We start from the raw sequence: 23,478 nt of genomic DNA on the forward strand, positions 1-23,478 counted from the left end.
TAATCTACAGAACTGTTGAAGAAGGAAGAAGAAGAAGAAGGGTGAAGAAGGGAGAAGAAAGAAGAAAGAACAAGAACAAGAAGAAAGAAAAGTTAATTTGCTTTGTTTTAAGTCACTAAATGTGTAGTGACTTGCTATGACAGCAACAGGAAACATGAGGTCAGGGCAAGAAAGATAAGTAACTTCCACTAAGGTAGTAGCTGTGGAAAGGTTACACCCAAGAAAGATGCCAAGAGACAGGTGCGTGGCAAGGTACTGAAGAACTTTTATCAATGATGTTAGCAAGATCAGAGATGATTCTGTAAAGCCGTACCTGCAGAGGAGAAGCTAACTAGCTTGGACAACTAGCCCAATATAACTGCTGGGGGGAGGGGTCCTCTACCCTCAGTACACACACCAAGCAAGTGCACTCGTAGAAGCGGACTGGAACGATGGAAATGGCTAGTCTACCGAGACACTCTGGGGAAGATCATCAACAACAAAAATCTACCTCTGACAGCAAAAACCTGGCACTGCCGCTGATCTGGCTGGGCTGTCTGAAAGGTCATCAGATCTACATTCCATTCAGCCACAGTAAATCTTTCCTCTTCCCCTGCTCCTTGTTCCATTTTTACTATCTGAACTTCAGAGCCCCCTCAAATCTTTTCCTAAAGTAGGTGGGCACAAAACATGAATCGAGATAGCAGACTCACAGTATGTGGTTTTCTAGGACACACAGATCATTCATTCTTGCCTGCAAGTGAGAAACTAGGGCAGAAAGTGAAATGAATACTATTTATAAAAAGATAAATATCCTGATAAATCCACTGGGATTTTTCCCAAGTATTTGTTCTATCAAAATCAACCTGGGGGCACCTGGGTGGCTCAGTGGGTTAATGCCTCTGCCTTCGGCTCGGGTCATGATCCCAGGGTCCTGGGATCGAGTCCTACATCGGGCTCTCTTGCTTCCTCCTCTCTCTCTCTGCCTGCCTCTCTGCCTGCTTGTGATCTCTCTCTCTGTCAAATAAATAAATAAATAAAATTAAAAAAAAAAAAATCAACCTGGGTGGGGGGTTTTCATTCAACTCATTAACAAATTTTTAAGAGAGTGCATCTTTGTTAAATAGTAACTTAAAAACAACAGAAGTCCGTTAGCTTTTCTTAAAAGTACTGTATCAGAATCTGCCAACGAATGACAATAACAGTATTTGCTAAAATTCAAGAGAATCAAATGGGTAATTTTAACACGGGCAATACTCTTCCTAGATAAATAATCCTTCAACGGAGAAAATTTACAAGATAGCATCTTTTTTTCTCCCGGTCTTAAAATTCTGTGTCTTTTTTCCATTGCTGAGGCCTAGGGTAGGAAAACTATGGCCTATAGGCCAGACACACGATTTTACACGTCAAATTTTATTGGTTTACATACATATTGTCTATGGCTGCTTCTGAACTACGGGCAGACAGGGCAGACAGGAATAACTGTAGAGCCCGTATGTCCCATGAAGCTGAAAATGTTTACTCTGCCCCTTTAAGAAAGAGTCTGTCAAACCATGGCCTAGCTCCTAGAGATCTTCATTAGTAAAGATATATTAATATTATGGTTAAAAGAAAAATTCTCTACCAATGAAAACGGAAGCTTGCCTGGTGGTCTGAAAATAATTACCAGAAAGCAAAATGTAGAAACTAAAGCAGTCTACATTCTTATGCATTAGTCAGAAAAATGAAAAAATTATTATTATGCTAGCTACTGATGTCTAATGAAGCGTTTATAGCATTAAAAAGTTAAGATTACAATAGCTTATGGGCATATATATTAAATATAAAACAAGCAGGACAAAAAATATAGTCTGATTTTTTAAATTAATGCTTTGCAAAAAATGAACTAAAGTGTAACTGGGACAAACTGAAAATTCAAGTTGTTCAAAGGACATGTCCGTAGAAACTAGCTGTATTCCTCCTCCTGGTATCAGAGATAGAATATTCTTTATTCACCATTTATTAGAATATAAAGCAAGGACAAATAAACAAATAAAAATAAAACCCTAGGGGCGCCAGGGTGGCTCAGTCCATTAAGCGTCTGCCTTCAGCTCAGGTCATGATCCCAGGGTCCTAGGATGGACAGTCCCCGCATCCGGCTCCTGCTCAGTGGGGAGCCTGCTTCTCCCTCTTCTCCCCGCTCCTACTGTCTCTCACTATCTCGGTCTCCCACAAATCAATAAGTAAACTCTTTAAAAAAATAAAATAAAATAAAAAAATAAAACTCTTAACCATTGGGGAAACTCCTTTTTGTGATTTTCCCTTTCTCCATACAAAAACATAGGCAGGCCTGGACTCGATGTCTTCTCCACGTTCTTCCCTGATGTTTCACGTTGCCTACCAGCTGTCTGTGTGGGGATCTCCAATGGCCTCCACATCTCCCGAAGTTCTCTATCCATGCAAAAGACCCAAGGATTTCCTGTGGATTTACTAACAGATCATAAAAGCTATCCGAACTCAGTCCTAGGCTCTCCCATATTTTATTTTGGTAACACTTGCATGAGATCACAAAGTCTACGAAGCTATGGTGCTAACAGCTGCCCATACGTGCAGTTCTTGAGTCGGTTGCAAAGATGAACCCTTGCAAATATATCTCATGCCCGACAAATGGGCTACGTTCCCAAAAATTCACATTACCAGTGTTAAGGCAGTAAATAAAGAGAGGTAACTTTAATGAGCAGGCTCGTAAAAGAAACGGCTGGCTGTGGGATACAGACCAAGTCCCTCATGGTCAACCACGGGGCCATTTCTGAGAGTCAAATGTCCGGGTCATTGGAAAAATGTAAAGACCACATCTTTCAACCCTGCAAATCCTGGCAGTGCCCACTACAAGCATGTGCCACACGCCAAGTCTGTGGCCTCCCACACAGTCCCTAGCTCTCTGGCTAGGTAAAGATGTACAGCCAGCAATAACCTGCAATTGTCTATATTCATGAAGCAAGCAGGAGAATGTGGTGAACTCAACAAAACCATTAAGGAATAGACAAATGAAAGCCCTTGGCAAAGCAGAAGCTGAAATACTGAAATATTCATTTTCTCCTACAAGATCATGCTCCTCGGGCCCAGGGGCCACTGCTCTGAGGTGGGGATGCAGTCCCTGCGAATTTTCTTCTCTGGTTCAAAGCATCACATGTGGTAAGCTAATTATCCTAGTCATCTTACGTCATTGTCCCTAAGCCCTGCAGAAATTGCTTTATGGCTGGTCTCACCCCCAAACTGTATTTCAGGGTAAGCATCCTACCTTAATTGAAGCAATATGAAGCAGAGTCTCTCCTCTATGATTTCTTTTCACAGCCAGAAGGCTAGTCGGTGACAGCTTCGCTGCTGAGGGGCTGGACATCATCCGTCTGTAACTCGGGCTGTTCAGCGCGGACGGTGGTGTACCTGGGGAGAGGCTCGTGGACTCATCTGATGCATTACTGTTTTTCCTCCTCAGAGTGTCACCAGCTTTGAGTTTGCTCGAGGGTGGTAAGGAGCAGCCAGGCAACGGTTTGTTGTCTGCAAGCACTATGCGCTGTCTGCTGGTGCCAGGAATGCTGCTCCTGCCTCGCTTAGGGACGGGACTGGACGGTCTGCTGCGACGGCCGCGTCGCCCACTGGGACCTGACGCACGAGGATTCTCACAGAGCTTCTTCTCGGGAGTCACATCTTCACTCCTGCCCTCCGCTTCTGGAGAGTCTATGTGCTCAGCCAACGGTAAAGAGACTTCAGTGAAGCTGCCACAACCCTGTGATTCCGCAACAGAGCCACTGGCGAGTAAGTCTATCTCACCATTTGTCCGAGGACTAGCGATGACGGATGGCTGGCTGCAGAAAGACACCAGCTTCTCCTTCAACTCCTCTTTGGAGTCAAGTTCACCATCTTCTCTCTCTGCCTCTAAGTTCCATTCTTGGTTGATTTCAGCTAAAGTTTTCTTTTTTTGTTTTTTTCTAGATCTTGTAGAAGCCTTTTTAGCCCTCTCAGAAACACCTGTTGGGGGACTTACAGAAACAAATTCGTACATGGAGGCCTGCCGAGCGCCCTCATCATTTATCACCTGAGGCTGGGTTTGCACTGAAACTTTACTCACAACGTATCGCACCTTCTTACTTCGAGGACTGAACCACATTTTTATTGAATTCTTCTTATTTTCTGCATCATTAAATAAATTTCCCCTAGATGGGTCTTCTTCCAAATCTGATAGAAAAAAAGGAAAAGAAATCTGTTACGTGAACTTAATCTCCCCCATCTTGAGCTCCAAAAGAATTGTTTTTTTAGTTCTCCTAAGTTGTATCACCTTTCCGTACCTCTTTCTCCCTTCCTAGACAATAAGTTCCTCAAGAGCAGATATTCACTTACTGAACAAATATTTACAGAGTCCTACTTTAATTCCAGACAACATTCTAGGGACTGGCGATACAACAGAGAACAAAACATGGATCTTAAATTCCACTGGGGATGGGCAGAATATGCAAATAAATAAGTAGAGCATACAGCATGCTGACAGTAGTAAGAACCATGGAAAAAAGATATATTGGATGGACAAGCAGGCCAATGTGGGATGTAATAAGCAGTAGTCAAAAATATTTAAAACTTGTTGATGCTTAATTTTTTAAAAAGACTTCAGGAAAACAATGAACACACTAATCAGTAATTCACTACAAAAATCAACAATTCACTACATGGCTAAACTAAAGGAAAATCATATGATTTTGTCAACAGAAATGGGGGAGGAGACAAAATCCAATAACCATTTATGATTTTAAAAAATCACCAAGTTAGGGATAGAAAGGAAATCTTCAACCTGATGAAGGACCTCTACAAAAATACACAGAGCTACTATCCTCCTTAATAGCAAAGGACCGCAATTACCATTTTGTTCCTACTATGAAGAACAAGACTATTCAGCAACATAGAGAAAGGTCTAGATAGCACACCAAAGTAAGAAAAAGATATAAAAATTAATAAAAAAAATTTTAAAAAGATACAGAAGGTACAGAGATTATACAGGAAGATATAAAACTGTTACATATTTACAATTGACTTGCATCACTATATAGAATATCCCAAAGAAATTTTTTTTAATTTAATGAAACTAACAAGTAACTTTAACTTCCCAAGGTCACAGAATACAAAGTCAATATACCAAGTTCAACTTCAACTATATTTCTATAGAACAATGAACAAATGCAGAATGAAAATTTCTTTAAATTGGTAGTATTTATAATAGTGCAAAAAAACAAAGTACTTAAAGTAAATTTAATCAAGTATGTACAAGTTATGAAAATTACAAAACACTGTTCATGAACAGAAGACTCAAAATTGCCAAGATGTCAATTCTCACCAAGAGATCTACAGACTGTAATATAATCCAATGAAAATTCCAGGCTTTGTTTTGTAAAAACAGACAAGCTGATTCTAAAACTTACATGAGAAAGCAAAGGAGCTATAATATGGAAAGCAAAAGACCTGGAATAGCCAAATCCATGCTGAAGAACAACAAAACCGGAGGACTCACATGACTGAACTTCAACTGACTTCAGACAAAATCAATCTAGGGGATTAAAGACAATGACCACAACTCTTTAGGTCCACCTAATATAACCTCAAGCTTTGTAAACCAGAATGAGAATGAATGAACTACAACTACATATTCAAATATATTCTTGAGCAAAAGAAGCCAGATACAAAAGAATACATAAAAACAGCTAAAATGAATCTGATATGTTAAGTCATAATAGTGATTATCCAATACATTAGTAATTATTCAACAACTCCCCTGGGAAAAGGAGTTCATGACTCAAAAGGGGCAAGAGGGACTTCCAGAATATTGTTGATTTTTCTGGGTAAGTTCAGCCTGTGAAAATTCACCAAGCAATAGTTATAATGTGTATACTATTAAGAATTCTTTTAACTCTTTGTTAATAACCAGATATTAAAACACAAAGATTCAGCAGAGCTTAAGAAAGAAAAGAATCACTGCTCTAAGTAGACCAGGTGCCACATTTGTGGGTGAGTATTCTTGTACAAACACCTAGCTATGTTAGCTAAGGTCATCAAGGAAGGCCTCTCTGCGAAGCTCTCTTCCGAGAGGAGACCTCACAACAAATGACAAAGGGAAACAACCACATAAGGATCTAGGAAAGTGGTTCCCAAGTACAAGGAAGAGCAAGTACCAAGGTCCTAAGTTGGAAATGATTTAGCACATTCAATGGACAGAAAGCCACTGTGGCTGGAGCATGGAGAAGGAGAAAATGGAGTCCAAGAGGTGAGCAAAAGCGTTCTGTGGAGTCAGCCTCAAGTTTTACTGCTGGTGTTCCTCCTTCCATCAGCTCTGAAGTGGGAAGGCTTGGGACTGCTCCACCTGCAGTCACTCCCTTGGTAACCTTACATCTATCTATCGATAGATACAAGAACAACTTCAAATGGGTACATAGAGCCCAGACCACTCCCATGACCTCCAGACTGATATTCAACTGCCTACTAAACAGCTCTTACAAGCAAGTCGACTCCTAGTAAGTATCTCACACTGAACATGACCAAAATGAGTTCCTGATCTCCATCCTCCCAAACCTGCTCCTCCTACAATTGTCCCCATCTCAGGAAATGACACATCATCAATCAGGACAAACACTTTAGAATCAAACTTACCTCTGTCTCTTTCATATCCTACATGCAAAATGCAAGTTCTATAATTCTACCTGCAAATTACATCCAAAATCGGACAAAATAAATCCAAATTCACTTACTGCATCCATTCCTGCTAACATGGTATAAGACACCATCAATTTGCACTAGATTATTATAATAACCTCCTAAATCATCTCCCTGATTATGTACTTACTTTCTCCCCTGTAAGTGTATTCTTAACACAGCAGTCAGTGATCCTTTTATAATTGGTCAAATCATGTCACTAAAACCTTCCAGACTTCCACTTGACTCTGAATAAAAGCCAAAATGTTAGTAGCCGTCTAACAGGTCAGAAACAACCTGATCTTCCACTACCTTCCTGATTCCATTTCCTGTTCTCTCCCTACTCCTTTCAAGCCACTGGATTTCCTTGCTGTTTCTCAAACCAATAAAATGTTTTATGTAAGTTAGATGGCATGACTACATCTGTGTTTAACAAGATCAGCCTTGACTGGAGAGAAAACAGATTGGAAGAAGGCAATGGGTAAGAGGCCAAAGTAGGAGTATAAGTAGAAGATAACAGACTGGGAAGGTGGTAAAAAGGGAAGGAAAAAAAAAAAAAAACAACTCTTCATGAAAAGTATTCAGGAGATAAAATTTACAGAATTTGGTGATGAAGTGAGTATAAGACAGTGGCAGTGACAAAGATGATAAGATGATTCACATGTTTCTGGCTTACACCACTGAAGGCACACACAAGCACTGATGTGGGGGACACAAGCTGCCAGGGATCCTGAGAAACCTGTATGTTACTGCAGGGCATGACAAGAAGACAAGGTCCTGGCTGCTCTTTACCCAGGCCACTTTTCAGGGCTGTGTTCACATCAGTCCTGAGGGATGTGGTAGTGGGGAAAAAAAGCAGGCCTATTTCTGCTTACTGTGCAAAGTCAATTCCCCAAGGTGAGAGTTCATTTCCTATATTGCAACCAACTGCATGTGCAGGAATCCATGATGAGGCCTTTGCCAATTATGATCAAAGATGAAAAATTGCTAAATAAAACATTAGCAAATCAAATCCAGGAATTTCCAAGGCAATACAGTAAGATATTTGCAAATTTTAAATGTATATACCCTTTCACAAAGCAATTTCACTTCTAGTCATCTTTCTTACCAAATATGGAAAATATCCACACATGTACCTGCAAACATAAATGTGTAAGAATGTTAACTGCAGCAGTGTTTGAACAGCATAAATTAGGGGGAAAAGTCAGTGTTCATCAGTCAGCAATCAGTTAGCTATGGAGCATTTAGACTACAAAATCTTATGTGGTCACTGTATTTGTCAATGGACAACCCAAAGATCTACAAGGCACTTTTATACATGGCACAATCCCATTTGTGTTCTAAAAGTTCTACTGCACTTATGTCCAAATATTTACATAAATTCATAAAAGTAAAAGGAGAAAGTTAAACAATGAAAACAGTACAAGAAAGGGATTTTCTACTTTTCAGCTGAGGAAAAAGGGTAGAGGAGGACTTTCACACTATTTTATATACACTTTAATATAGCTTAATCGGTTGTAAAAAAGAATGATCTCTTTTATTTCTTATCTAAATTAAACAAACAGAAAACAAAACTTGTTTAAGGTTATAAACTTGGTTCCTGAAAGAGCTGGGATTTGAAGCCATAGCTATTTTTACTAAATAAACATTAAAACTTTTCACCAAGTATACCCTATATGTGGATATTGTAATGTAAGAAAGTATATTTGGTCTTCATCTATGGCTCCCAGTACAGAGGTTCAAAAACCCTAGTAATTTCCTAGAGAATCCATACGGGTATCTTTTGTTTTAAGTATTTAGTCACATTTCCAGGGCCTAGAGTAGTTCCAGAGTAATAAAGAGGAAATGGGTGTCTTCTCTTATGCATCACAGTTTTTTCAACTGCACCTAAGCTCCCGTTAAGGAGGTGACTTCTGGAGTCCCTCTAAGGATGGGGGCTGGGTGCCCAGGAAACCAATCAAGATCCGGGTGACAACTTGCAGATTCACCCTCAACCTCCAAGAAGGGAGAAGAGCTACATGTTCAATCAATCACCAAGAGCCACGGGCTTAATCAATTGTGCCTATGTAATAATGGTTTTTCTTTCTTTAAAAGAAAAATCCAAAAGGAAGGGTTTGGAGAACTTCCACACTGGTGAACACATGGAGGTGCTTAGCAAGTGGCACACCCAGAGAGGGCATATAAACTCCACACCCCTTTGCACACTCCTTGACCTACATGAAATCTCTTCTATCTGGCTGCTCCTGAGTTATCTCCATTTATAATGAACAGTAATCTAATAAGTAAAACATTTTCTTGAGTGAGCCACTCTAGCAAATCAATCAAACCCAAGGATGTCATGGGAACCTCCAATACAGAGTCAGCATCTGAAGTGCGGGGGGGGGGGGGGGGGAGTCTTGTGGGACTGAGCTCTTTTTTTTTTTTTTTTTTAAACCTCACTGTGCCTCCCCCCCCACAAAGCCCCCAAAGATTTTATTTATTTATTTGACAGATAGAGATCACAAGTAGGCAGAGAGGCAGGCAGAGAGAGAGGAGGAAGCAGGCTCCCTGCTGAGCAGAGAGCCTGATGCGGGGCTCGATCCCAGGACCCTGAGATCATGACCTGAGCCGAAGGCAGGGGCTTAACCCACTGAGCCACCCAGGCGCCCCGGGGACTGAGCTCTTAACCTGGAGCTCTGACATTTATCTGCAGGCAGGCAGTGTCAGAATTGAGTGAAAGAAATTGTAGGAGACCCAGTCAGTGTCACAGAATGGCTAAATGTGTAGAAAACCTACACATACGACATCAGAATGAAACAGAGGAAACATACAGGCAAAGTGAGTTTTTCTTCAGACTATGTATATTATAATCTCTATATGGATTTGTATTTGTTTAGACCTACCAATCTTGCCCATTAACAATGCTTACGGAACAGTCGGTGAGTGAGCTGTATGGTGATCTACTTTCTGATTCTGTCAGGGATTCCCCTTTCAAGTTGTCTTATTTTGTTTTTGCCTTTAAGCCCATTCATTTCTCTTTAAAAAGCATTCCCTACACATTCTCTCCTCCCACTGCACACGGACAGGTAAAACCAACCCAGGTCAGCCCCGCAGAGTGGTGAGCACCATCAACGGTGCTCAAAAAATACCGATGAATAAATTATCTGATATCTCTGTTCTTAAACCCTCACAAGTATTTATATGAAAGGTTAGATTTTTAAGGCCTAGAAGAAGAAAACTTGAGAATCATACATTCAATTCTCTCACGTAAAGATGAGAAACTAAAGTTAAAAAGAAAGGAGAGAGGCCGGCCTCCCAATCCAGCGCTCCTCTCCTACACGAACTGGGTTACCAAGAGGCTCTTTCAGTCAAAGAGCGAGCACAGGAACAGCAGGTGAAACTGGAAAACCACCACCTTTCAGGATTAACAATGCCTGACAATAATTTCCTACTGCCTGATAACTCATTCTCCAAATTAACACAGACTTAATCTCCTTTGACCAACTAGAATACTTGGAATATGTTTCATTCGTCCGACTGAAAAGAAAAAGGAAGCTATCAGATTATGTTTTTCTCCTGAGAAGTCACTCTTCATTCAAGATGAAGAAACCCTTTATAAGCCTTCACTTCCATTACAGAATCTAAAGCAAAGTTTTAATGAACTTAGTTCTAAAACTAAGTTTCTTTAAGAAGAAAACGAATGCCATCTTACTCCTAAGAACTGGTAACATCTGCTGTGTAGGAAATAAATGTGTCTGATGCTACAAAGGTGTTATATAAAATTGTCAAGTATGCTTATTCCTGAAAAGTTTTAATATTTAAGAGATAAAACATAATGTTAGTTTCATTTTTCTTATTTGTTTCTGGGAACACATTTTTTCTCAACATCCTCATGTCTTAAAATCTCAGCAAGGGAAAAGGACATTATGAAATATTATTTTTTCATTCCTTTTGTGTCTTTTATTCACACAAAACACTTATTTTATCAGTTTAAAATTATTAATACACCAGAGGATTAGTAAACTACAATTTCTCAAATCTCTCAAGTTCAAAATTCCTCTATTCCTCTTCCACCTCATTATTTCTTGAGTATAAAACCCCAATTTTTATAAGTAGATTTGCCAAGTAAAGATAGTAATTAAAACAGGCAAGAAAAAAATTTTAAACAGTGGATTATAAAAACACAAATAATTCGTATTTAACTCTGTAGAAATTTCATAGACCTTCTACTCTGCCTAGCAAAGAAATTCAGTCGAACTCCATTCTACTCCAAAGAAGCCATCTCTTCCTCCTGGGACAGATGGAAGCATTAAAGTAGCTAGACAGGGAGCCAACAAACCCAGCTGGAAGCAGGAGCGTGTATCTGAGTAAGGTCAGAATCTGGGACACCCTTCTTATGTCCTAGCTGAAAATCAGCTGATCCACAAAGTGTTATCAGGTCAGAATCTTGAAAATAAAAATAATCAGAATCAGGTATCCATTCGCATAGACTTTATGTCTAATTTCTAACAAGGTCTTTTCTCTGCGGTGACCCGCATTATTTCAAAAAACAAGTCATTTGTGATATATAATCTCGAATCTAGAAGAAAGGTCAACATGAAATGTTACCAGGATTGCTTTTTTAAGACTCAGGATTAGAAAGACTGAAAGGTTAATCCTCTGGTAGTCTGTAAAAACTTAAATTTGATGTTCTAAAATTTATTTTAAAGATATATGATGACATTTTCAATTAAACACAAGTCAAATGCTGAGGTCTTTAATACTTACATAATTTACAAAATGTAGAATAAGGCACTTAAAGGAAAATTAAGGCTGCTAAGTAGCAGCAATACACTCAACTGACTAAAAAAAATCTAAATCTAAAATTTTAAAAAACAATTTCATAGTCGGGTGTACCTGGCCCTTAGAAGTAAATGAGAAGAGCATATGTTCGTGTAATTTATATGTACACAATAACTGACTAATCATCTAGTAACAATGCATACACTCAGGAAGATTTCATGTTGACCTTTCCTCTAGATTTGAGAGTGTATCAGAAATGACTTGCTTTTGAAATTATGCTTCTTGTCCTAACTAAGCAAGGACCACAACAGCAGATGTGATTGTAAATCCTGGATTTTACACAGCATATCTAAGTTAAGACCGTAAAAAGCAAAACCACCACCCCTGCTGGAACGTAAATCATATTACTAACAGCAACAACAATTTTTATGAGTGAATGCTTCGAAGCACGATAAATTGTCATATTCATTCCATGAAGAAAAATGCTGGTCCCTCCTCTACATAGTAAATTTCTTAATGATGACATTTTAAAAAATTCTATTCTCTGAATATAAATATTTCTCAGACAACCTTACAAAACATCAAGGAACAGAGATACACATGTTACTAAGGAGCAGCTTAGCCAAGTTTTTTCTTAAAATTTAATAATAAACCACAGAAGAAGGAGGCAATTAGAAAATGTGATTTAGCTATCATTAATCTACATCAAAGGATTATAATGATGTACATTGTGTGCCTTTCAAATTATTCTCTATTATAGGTTTCACAACAGAAGTTGAGAAATCTCTTTGACAAACTAGTCCCTTATTAAAAATCAAAGGGAAGTATTTTGCTACCATCTGTGCAACATTAACGCCTTCACTGAAGAATGATTATTTCGTAAGTTAAGAAGTATTCAGTTCCATTTAAAAAAAAAACAACAGCAACACTACTATTCAAATGTTCATCTTCATCTATTATAAAAAAGTCATAGCATATATGAAACACTATGTAATTCGCTCCAATAAAACAAGCATCTCTCCGGAAACCAGGAAACAGAAAAGGAAACTGTGATGCGATGAAAGCATAATCAAAGTGCTTTTTACTTTTTTTTTTTAACTGCATCACCACCGACACATTCTTCACAGAGCCTGACCAGCACCTGCAAGGTCTGAGTTAATATGATGGGATGCAATATAAAATATAAACTTTTAAATTTAACTCTATTAGTAGAAAACAGATTATGTTACAAAGAATAAGGTAAAATTATCCATAAATGGTTGTCAGAAAAATTTGTGACCGACAATCTTCTCTCTTTAAAGTACACTGAACCAAGGAAAATCTGTTCGAGTATTTAGAAGCTGATTTTAAAAAGTATTACTATAAATCAGGCTTCTTTATCTCCAGTATACCATATACCATGTCCATGATGTGACAAGTTCTTCCTAATTACCCACCTTAATTATGGTAATTATATATTTTATAGTAAATGCAAGGAACAAGGTTCATTTGAAAGGTAAATTGTGAACTACAGGGTTTAAAAAAAAGAGAGATGTAGGAGATTTCCAACCATCCCGCTTAATTCATCATCCTCAATACCCATTTAATAGAATCATATTATTTTTAAGCCAGACTTTAATTTAATACCTTTATTTTATGAGAGCCATTTCCAATTTCCTCATTATAAAGAGGAGAAACCATTGTCTGTCCCCAACTGGTTGTACCTATTCACCTAGTAGTACCCCTTATACCGCTTTAGTTTTACAAGTACTTGCTACATAAACTAACATGAATTACTACAGCAAATACTGAACGTGCCATAAAGACAGCGCAACACTCTCCAACTCAAATGCCCTTTGAGGCTGGTTTGCTTTGAGGCCCTCAGAGGAAAAGCTGATGACAAGGTAACTGGTAAGCAGACAAGGCTCAGCACCGTGTAATTTGCAGATCTGGACAGAGATTTTTATTGCAATATGCTTATTCTCTAGAATAAGAACTCTCATCTTCTGTAAAAGGAGCAAAGGAGGATGTTACCATTAGAGAACGAATGGTTGAAACCAAACCCTAAGAATTTGTTTTAAAACTGCTTTAATTAAGTTTAGTCTTCGGGATAGGAATTAAGCCTTAGCACTGCCAATCTGTCCCAATTCCACAAATATAATGAACACCTAGACTCCTCACGAAAGCTTTGAGCTAAATGATAAACAAGAAACTTCCAGTGTGACCTCCCTGCATAACCTAAGTCCTCAATGTCCTCACCCACAGAAAAAGGGATTCAAGATGACCTTCCTGCTCCTAAAATTCTGATTTTATGTTATCCAAACGGAAATGTCAATTCATCTTAAAATAAGTAATGTTGGGGGTCCCTGGATGGCTCAGTCGTTAAGTGTCTGCCTTGGGCTCAGGTCATGATCCCAGGTCCTAGGATACAGTCCCACATCGGGCTCCCTGCTCAGTGGGGAGCCTGCTTCTCCCTCTCCTACTTCCTCTGCTTGGGTCCCCTCTCTTGCTGTCTCTCTCTCTAATAAATAAATGAAATCTTAAAAATAATAATAATAATAATGTTGAAGCCAGAACTGCTAAAGTCTGTAAGGACAAAAGTAGTTGCTATTCACTATAATGAGGAAAATGAACACAAAATGGCTTTCAAAAAATTAATCACTGAATTCCCTCCCCAAACTCCACATCTATTTTTTTGGTTTTTTTTTTAAGATTTTATTTATTTATTTTTCCGAGAGAGCAAGCACAAGCAGGGAGGCGGCAGGCAGAGGCAGAGGAAGAATGGGATCCCGGGACCATGGGGTCATGACCCGCGCGGGCAGCCACTAACTGACTGAGCCACTCAGGCCTCCCACCACATCTATTTTTAGATGAGAAAGACAGCATTCTACAAGGCCTCAGGCACCACACAAAATCTTGTTCTGAACTAAATGATTCTCCTAAATATCTTTAGTAATGATGCAATGTGAATGCATTTCATAGTCCGAGTCCACAAGATATGAAAACCATACTAAAAATTTAAACATCACCAACCACAATAAAATTTCTGGAAAAGGTCCCTAGCATGTTCTTCTCTGCACTCCAAAGTACCGTATCGGTACCCCATTATGCCATAATTCACTACCCATCAAGAGTTACCCTATCTCCTTTTGATCAGCATTAAAAATGTCACTTTAAAAAAAGTCACATTACTTGTCACAGCTTAAACTGTGTTCCTCACAAATTCATATATCCAAGACCTACTCCTAGCAACTGACAACGTGACCTTATTTTTGGAAACAGAGTCATTACTGATGTAATTAGCAAAAATGAGTAGAGTGGGTAGGACTCAATAATTCAATATGATTGATATCCTTATAAAAAGAGGAAATATGGCACAAACAAATACAAGCAGAACACCATGGGGACACAAAGACAAACCAAGCAGAGAGGCCCTTCCCTCACAGACCTTAAAAGCACCAACTGTACCAACACCTCAGTGTAAAATCCCTAGACTCCACAACCGTGAGACAATAAACTTGTATTTTTTAAGCCACCCAGTTTGTTACTGCAGCCCCAAGCAAGCTAATATATTACCACACAGCAACTGGAGAAGAATCAAATCAAAACATCCTAAAAGAATTCTCAGGGAAGCACCCCAATGTCAATGCATGGCCAACATTTCTAATACACCACACGTCTTTAAGAATCTGATGCAAGCCATTCTCCCACAGACGTGAACATTCTTCATGCTGTACACTTAAATCAAAAGTTTCAGGGCACCTGGCTAGCTCAGCTTGTGGAACAAGTGACTCTTACTCTTGATCCTGGAGTTGTAAGTTTGAGACCCACCCTAAGTGTGCAAGTGACTTAAAAATAAAAAAATCTTAATAAAGAAAAAAAAAAGTTCAATCCTACCTCTCCACCCCCAACATGCCAAAGATGCAGGAACTCTCTTTAGTCAATGGTATTATTGTATGGGGGTGGGGGGGCAGATCATATACTGAACTTTTTTAATTAGAAAATAAACACTACCACCCCTACCTCTGAGTAAGAAGGAAAATACAGATGAATAATGCAACTATTCCTCTTTGTGTTCTTAAAAGGATTTATAACACGTATTATATTTTCAAAAAGGTAAGTATTTTTTGAACTCTGTGTGTGTATACTTACACCTGAGAAGTAAGTAAAACTTTATTACCATAGCACATTTTATCCTGAAAGAACAGAGTCTAATACGATGATCAGATGAAAAAAACTTTTCATAGGTAGACTATGTAATTTAAATTATTCTTAAAAATATGGTCAAACTGGTCAGATCTGGTCAATAAGACTCAAAGTATTTGTCTTGTTTATTTTGTCTAATCAACATCACCTTTAGTAGCTGACAATAACACATCGCGTCAGACATCTAAGATCAAAACATTTAAAAACAGAAATTCAGCCATTTTATATAAACAATATCAATCATTCACAGCATCCTGCCAGTCAAGAAAAGGTTATCCTATAGACATAAGCAAAATGACATGCTCTGGTCAATAAAAGGGTAATTCTAACATCTAATTATGAAGACTCAAAATGCTTTACTTTCTTTCCCCAGCTAATTAGTTCTCAGCAGAAAGCACAATGGGAAGATACATAGTAAATACACAGAGTCAAAGAACAATGTGAAAAACTTTAACCCCCATTTAAATAGAAAAGAAAATCAATATTAGATTTTTGCTCTTTCAAAATGTGCTCATCTAATTAATTCAGTCTGGAAAAGGGATGCACACAGAAAGTTGTATTCTATCATGTAAAAGTGTATTTAAGTGAATTTAAAGACAAATTTCTTTTCCATATATGTTACCCAGAAATTACTATAACTGTAATTCTTACAGTTGTATAACTATAAAAACAGGCAATGCAGGTGGTGAAAGTGTCTGGACTAACACTCAGAAGAAGTGGGCTCTGTGTCTCCTGCTCCTGGTACTAACTACACACGTGACATTAGGCAAGATCATTTAACCTCTCCGGACCTCAGTTTCTCTAAGTTATCTCTAAGTTATCTGTCCCTTCTCAAAGTAACTGTAAACTGTAAATCTTAAAATTTGAAATATGTCATCAGAATTCTTGATAGATGTTTACATTTTTATATGATCAATATGAATTCATCAGCTATTTAAGGAAGAGAGTCAGTGATATTTCTCACCTGAAAGCTTATCGTCATGTAGCAAATTCCGAAGCTTACTACAAAGCTGGATCATGCTGTCCAATTGTCTATTTATCTTCACATCTTGTATCCAGGCTGGGGTGTAACACACTGGACACCCGGTTCCAATGCAGTCACTTACACAATTACTTTAAAAAAGGTTAAAAGAAAAAAAAAAAAAATATATATATATATATATATGTAACATGTATATCTATATATCTCAATGCATTCAGCAGAATCTCAATTCCAAAATATAAGCATAAACAGACTTCGAACAGAGGTAAGTGAACCAAAAGTTGTTTTAACAAGCAATGGGCAAATATTTTTTTTTTTAAATAATGTTTCTGAAAGAGTCTAATACACAATCTAAATCTAAATTTCCTTAGGAAAATTAATATTAAGAGGCTTTAATTAGCCAGATGTTAGTCTGCATAATTTTTCATGCAAATAAATCTATAAATCTATAGCTTCTAAAGGGTAAGAGTACAGAAAGGGACATAAATAAACACATTTACTACCAAATGCATAACAGCCATGCATCTCAACCTTTCGTATCTTAAATTTTAACACTGTGCTTCATGGAACATTACTGCAAAGACACCAGGAAAGGTCTTTTTTGTTTGGTTACCGACAAGTGTCTAAAGGCTTTAATGTGGTTTCTGAGAAAAGATACCTGGTTCTTTCAGACACTTTTATAGCGTGTAGACTCAATTAAATTACCACAGGTTTTCTGCCTAGTAGTTAAATCTCAATTCTTTGCATATCTGAAGATATACACAAACTCTTGTTAAAAAAAAAAAAAAAAAAAAAAAAGAATTGGGAGTGGGGTTCATAATCCCCCCTCCAAAGTTTATCTCTGGATTCAGAAATAAAAAACCTAAAAATCCACTCCTTAGCCTCACCAGAGGAACTCCAGCAAGACTGGGAACCTAAGAGTGATGAAAGCCACATCTCCCCCAAACACCACATTCCTTTCCACGGGACCTACTCATTTGTAGGCACAGAGGATTCTTCTAATATGAGCTCCTTCCAGAAAAAACCTGTGGCATTTCTACTCCGCATCTTAGATTCTGGCATAATTCTGATGCAAAATAACATCAATTAAATGTTATAGAACAAATCTGTAAACCACAGTAGAGCTAGGAGAGATTGCACTCAATAAATTAATAAATGTCAAATTTCTTTCCCCCCCCCCCATTTTTTTTTTTGGAGAGTGTGTGCAGACAGCGAGGGAAAGAGAATCTTAAGCAGACTCCACACTCAGGGGGCTCAGTCTTACAACCCTGAAATCATGAAATGTCAATCTTCTGTAGCAAATAAAGGAACTTTTCTTAGAGTTTCTTTGCTTGTAGTTACAAGCAAAGAAAAAACTTTAAAAAACTTAAAACCCCACATACAAACTTTAAAAAGTTAAAACTAAACTTTAAGTTTTAAAAACTTTAAAAAGTTAAAACTAAACTTTAAGTTTTAAAAACTAAAAACTTAAAACGCCACATATAAAAAGGGAAACTGATTCCTCAATTTAACAGTTACAATCCACTTGTTCAGAATCAATACCTTATTTACAGATGAAGAAAATGAGACACTTATTATGTACTACCACTCTGGTACCCAGATCAGTCTATTTCATACATTCTATAATATTCATCTTTTAACTGTTCTCAAATTATTTAGTAAACATAAATCTAGAATTCTGGGGACAGATGTCATTTCTCAGTAGATCTGTATAACTCAGTAAGTCAATATTTTCCAGATGACCAAAGCATGACATCAGAAAATCCTGCTGGGTAGGGGTGCCTGGGTGGCTCAGTGGGTTAAGCCTCTGCCTTCGGCTTGGATCATGATCCCGGGGTTCTGGGATTAAGCCCCGCATCGGGCTCTCTGCTCAGGGGGGAGTCTGCTTCCTCCTCTCTCTCTCTGTCTGCCTCTCTGCCTCTCTGTCTACTTGTGATCTCTCTCTCTCTCTGTCAAATAAATAAATAAAATCTTCAAAAAAAAAAAAAAAAAAGAAAAGAAAAGAAAAGAAAATCCTGCTGGGTAAAAGACCCATTCAAAACACAGGATAAACAAGTGAAATTTAATGTAACAGATACCAAAAACTCATCATTATCCTTTTAGATTCCACAAAGTAACAAATCTAAAGGAACAAGCACTTGCCAAATAATGGTGTAGTATCAAAGAACATCCACAATTACCTGAAAAAACTAAACACCCTTCCTTTTCCTAGTTACACACATGTATAATACAAGATTTTCCTCACATGCTGCAATCAAAAGAATATATCACAACAGGTTGATTACATAAGCAGGTATGAGAATCTACTGTCTTCTATACAGCAAAACAATAAAGAGATTTGCATAAATAGAAGTGTCACTCTTCTCACTAGCTTTTCTTTGGTTTATGGTTATTTTTCCTTAAAAAAGTATTACTTATGTTACTATGTAAAGGGTTTACTATTGCTACTTTTAACTGAATAGTTTTTTTTGTTTTGTTTTGTTTTGTTTTGTTTTTAAAGATTTTATTTATTTATTTGACAGACAAGAGATCACAAGTAGGCAGAGAGGCAGGCAGAGAGAGAGGAGGAAGCAGGCTCCCTGCTGAGCAGAGAGCCTGATGCGGGGCTCGATCCCAGGGCCCTGAGATCATGACCTGAGCCGAAGACAGAGGCTTAACCCTCTGAGCAACCCAGGTGCCCCTGAACAGTATTTTTTAAATGTCTCGGTTTCACACAGCAAATATACAAACAAAACTGCTTTGGGGTCCTCAATTTTTAAGGGTGTAAAACGATCCAAAGCCCAAAAGTTTGCCTATGTCTGCCTTAAGTTTTAAACAATTTCTATCTTAAAAAGAATACATGGACTATTTTTATCAGGGATTGGCAGAAAAGTACCTTGAAACTACCACAACATTGTCAATGCCTGAAGATCAGTGCCCCTTCAACCCGCCCCCCCACCTCTATGCTTCAACTAGATTGGTATATATCAAACCATCTTTTAAAATTGCATGATATTTATAGCATTGCTCAACAGTTTTACATAGCTTCAAATCTGCAAAGACTACAGTTTCCCTAATTCTTGGCATCACATAATCAAAATGAACCAAAATTGCACTGAATCTATTCTTTCCTGTGTTCAGGTCATATAGAGATGACGACCTTCTCTTTAAGATGTTCTCATGCCTATCTTAATCTTTCACTGAACATTTTAAGTCACAGACCCTTTTAGAACCCAATAAAGGCACAGATCTCTCTCACACTCAACAAACACACACACACATACACACACTACCTACAATTTCATGGAGTTTGATATGCTCCAGCAGATTTGTCACTGATATATACAGTGCGTCCATCAGCTAGAACAAAATCAATCTGCTTACTAGCAAGTGAGGACAGGAATGGGGCATCATTTAATAAGGGAATTAAATGATTAAAAGAGCTCATGGGAGCCTTTTGGAGAAGGTGACATACGAGCTAAAATGTAACTGATGAAAAGTCAGCCTCACAAAAATTTGGCAGTACATTCTAGATGGAAGAAATAGCAAGTGCAAAAGTCCTGGGGCAGTTGTAAACTCAGTATGTTTAATGAACTAAAAAGAGAAGATGGCTGGAACAGGGTAAGCTGGGGGGAAGTATAGTTAGAGAGGCAGGTAGGAATTGGGTCCTGTACAGGTTCTTCCAAACTTTAGAGCAAAGAGTGTGGATTTTATTCTAACTGTAATAGAAGCCACTGGAGGATTTTAAGGAGGGTAATGATATGGATGTGATTTATATTTTTAAAAGACCACTGATAAGAATGCAGAAAATGGGGAAGGGGACCAGTTATGAACTTATGACAACAATCTGAGGAGAGATAATAGGATAGTGGCTTGGACCAAAGTGTTAACAGTAGTAAATATGGAGAAAAGTGAGGAAAAATTCAAGATTCAAGACACATTTTGAGATGGAAGTGACAGAACTTACTAAGGTGGTAAGGAAGGAAAGAGCAATTGGGTATTCCTTGTGGTTTTTGCCTGGAGTAACTCTGCAATCAGTGGTGCCCTTTATGGGCACGAAGATCACCGAGACAGGCATCGTGGAAGGGGTGAGTGTCCAACAGACGTGCTCTGCACATGTCAAGTCTGAAATCCTTTGTCACCCTCCAAATGGAGTTATCAGGTAGGTAAAGGTACTATCACCTATCCCACCCTCCAGCTGGATATGTCCCATATATCAGATCCACGTTTCCAGAAAGAAAATTGCGATCCCAAGCATAATTGCTTCCCACACATCCCCAGCCCGCGGCAGTCACACAGTAAATTATTTTCATTTTGCTTAAACTTCACATCACAGTTGCTCATGCCAGAAAGTTACACAGTCATAACTGAAATCATGAAAAAACTACTCAAAGGAGGCTATATTAACCCTGTCTCACAATTAAACTAAGACATTTGGTCCTTGAATTTATTTCTCCAAATAAGAAACAGAATGAAATGAAAATCTAGTATTCTAATCTATAAACCAGAGCTTTCCTACTAAAACATGGATCTAACTTCATAGTAATTGTTACGGCTTAAATTGTGTCCCCCAAAAAGATGTTGAAGTCTTAATGTCCAGTACCCAAGAATGTGATCTTCTTTGGAAATAGGATCTTTTTAAGATGATCAAATTAACATGAGTTCATCAAGGTGAGGCTTAATCCAACATAACTAGCATTCTTACAGAAAGGGCAAGTTTGGACACAAGGACAAACATGCACACAAGAGAGAATGCCGTGTGAACATGAAGGTGAAAATCAGAGTGATAGCTCTACAAGCCAAGGAATGCCAAAGACTGACAGAAGACAAAGATTCTCCACCAGGAGGTAGAAGATAATCACAGAACAGAGTCTTCCCCACAGCCCTGCCTGTCACCTTGCTCTCAGACTTCTAGCCTCCCAAACTGTGAGACAATAAACTTCTGTCATTCTAAAGCACCCAGTCTTTGAAACTTTGTTACAGCAGCCCTAGAAAACCAACCCAATAACTACAAGAATTAGATTTTCATAAGTTGGAAAGTCTAGACTCAAAAGTAACTGGAAGGAAAAAAGAGACATACTTCAAACACACAACAGGTTTTCCTCCCCAAGCTTTGCCAAGTACTTAGTAAGCTTTGCAACTTTGGACAAGCCATCCCCTTTGAGTTCTGATGCTCTTATTTGTAAATGAAGACAGTTATAAGAATCAAAATGAGCGATTGTACAGTGAGCGATCTGCAGTTTACGAGAGCTACATACACATAACGCAATGTTATTAATATGATTACATGATGATGACCTAGTAAAAACTGTAGTTATACTAAGTATCAAATCATAATTACTTACCTACAGAAGATGTGCTCACACCCCCCTAAACACACAGGCTCCCTCAGAATATGAGTGCTGTTTGAAGAAAGGAAAACAATCAAGACTTAGGTCATTGTTAGATAAACATTTTACACCCAACATTTCATAAATCCAGTGACTTAGGTCATTGTTAGATAAACATTTTACAGCCAACATTTCATAAATTCAAGGCCTAACACTAGCATATTTCTCTTCCTCAAAGCAGAAGGATGTATTTATTTGAAAGGCTGTTGGTACCCGATTAAATACTGTATCATCACACATCTGCTGGACTCAAATAGCTACTACCAAACTCGGTACAGAGTGTAACATTTTTTATAATGCACATACTGGGAAATCAAAGAAGCAACTTTATGCCAGGATCTCTATACCTCCTACAGGCAAAACCAACCACTGGCTGCTTCTTTCAACTACCAAGATATACCTTCACTTAATGATTCAAAGTACAGACCATACATTTCAAAGTAAGGCTTAAAAATAGAATGACCATATATTATCCATATGAGAACATTTCTGCGAGTGAAAAGGCATGATAATTGAATAGGACACTGGGACCCAGGTATAAATCAGGGCTGACCCAGGAAAATCAGGACATCTGGTCACTCTGACCCTAAGAATTCATGGTTTCCCATACAAATACATTGGTTTCTGGCTATTGTTAAGTGGCCATTTACATTTCATCAATGACTTGTCAAAAATACAGCCATTCTTTCAGTTTACAGTTGGTTGACTGTTTCGTACTTGACGCAACTACAAATAGGAATCTTCAGGTTGACATCGTGCAGACTGAATGAAATTCATGGCATTAGGGGAAGAAAGACAGAAATACAATTATTGTCCATCAAAATACCTGTTACCTTTGATAAGCTTCTGTAAGTAACAGTACTTATTAATAAACACATCAAGTCATTATTTTCAGGGGGCAAAATGCAGTGAGAGCAAACAGGAAAAATGAGGCTCTCAAAGGATGTATATTTTTTGTGCTTGGTTTATTACACTAACCTTAGGACCTTAAGGTATTTACACCATTATTATCCCATTACCTCTGTACACATTACCACATATCAATAAAAACAGTTTTCCACATTTCTTCAAAGATCAAAAGTATCGCGCTGCACATTTTAATAGATCCGAACATTAAAGTGAAATTGAGCTTTCAGAAAGAATGCTAAAAACAGAGTACACATCTACAATGTTATCCTCAAGATACTAAAAATGGTGTTCACTGACATTATAAAACCCATTACTTTTTTAAAACTCACAATATCTGATTTTTCTATCACACTACACAGATCACAGCGCTAAAAATATGACTTGTGACGTGCCAGCCACTTTTGTGATTCTGGCAAATTAAGATGATCTCTGCTCCAACGATCATGCTCCTCTTGCAATTTTTGTTCATGATCTCATCTACCAAACCTCGTCTCTTATCTCCTAATCAAGTGTGTTGAATTCTACTTCATTACAAGCTCTGCTCTACGATCTTGGAAGTGGTGGTGTTTCACCTCCCCCATC

General features: G+C 38.0%; 1 protein-coding gene across 1 annotated transcript in view; it reads right to left on the bottom strand.

The window, feature by feature from the left end:
* Positions 1-23,478, bottom strand: part of BARD1 (BRCA1 associated RING domain 1) — a 75,929-nt gene that overhangs the window by 41,849 nt on the left and 10,602 nt on the right. The window contains exons 2-4 of the mRNA XM_032354739.1: positions 21,943-21,999; positions 16,601-16,749; positions 3,260-4,194 (exon numbers count right to left, since the gene is read on the bottom strand). Of these exons, the coding sequence (XP_032210630.1) occupies positions 3,260-4,194; positions 16,601-16,749; positions 21,943-21,999 (1,141 nt within the window). The remainder of the gene's footprint in view (positions 1-3,259; positions 4,195-16,600; positions 16,750-21,942; positions 22,000-23,478) is intronic.

This window comes from Mustela erminea, chromosome 8 (assembly GCF_009829155.1).
Source record: "Mustela erminea isolate mMusErm1 chromosome 8, mMusErm1.Pri, whole genome shotgun sequence".
NCBI classification, from domain to species: domain Eukaryota; kingdom Metazoa; phylum Chordata; class Mammalia; order Carnivora; family Mustelidae; genus Mustela; species Mustela erminea.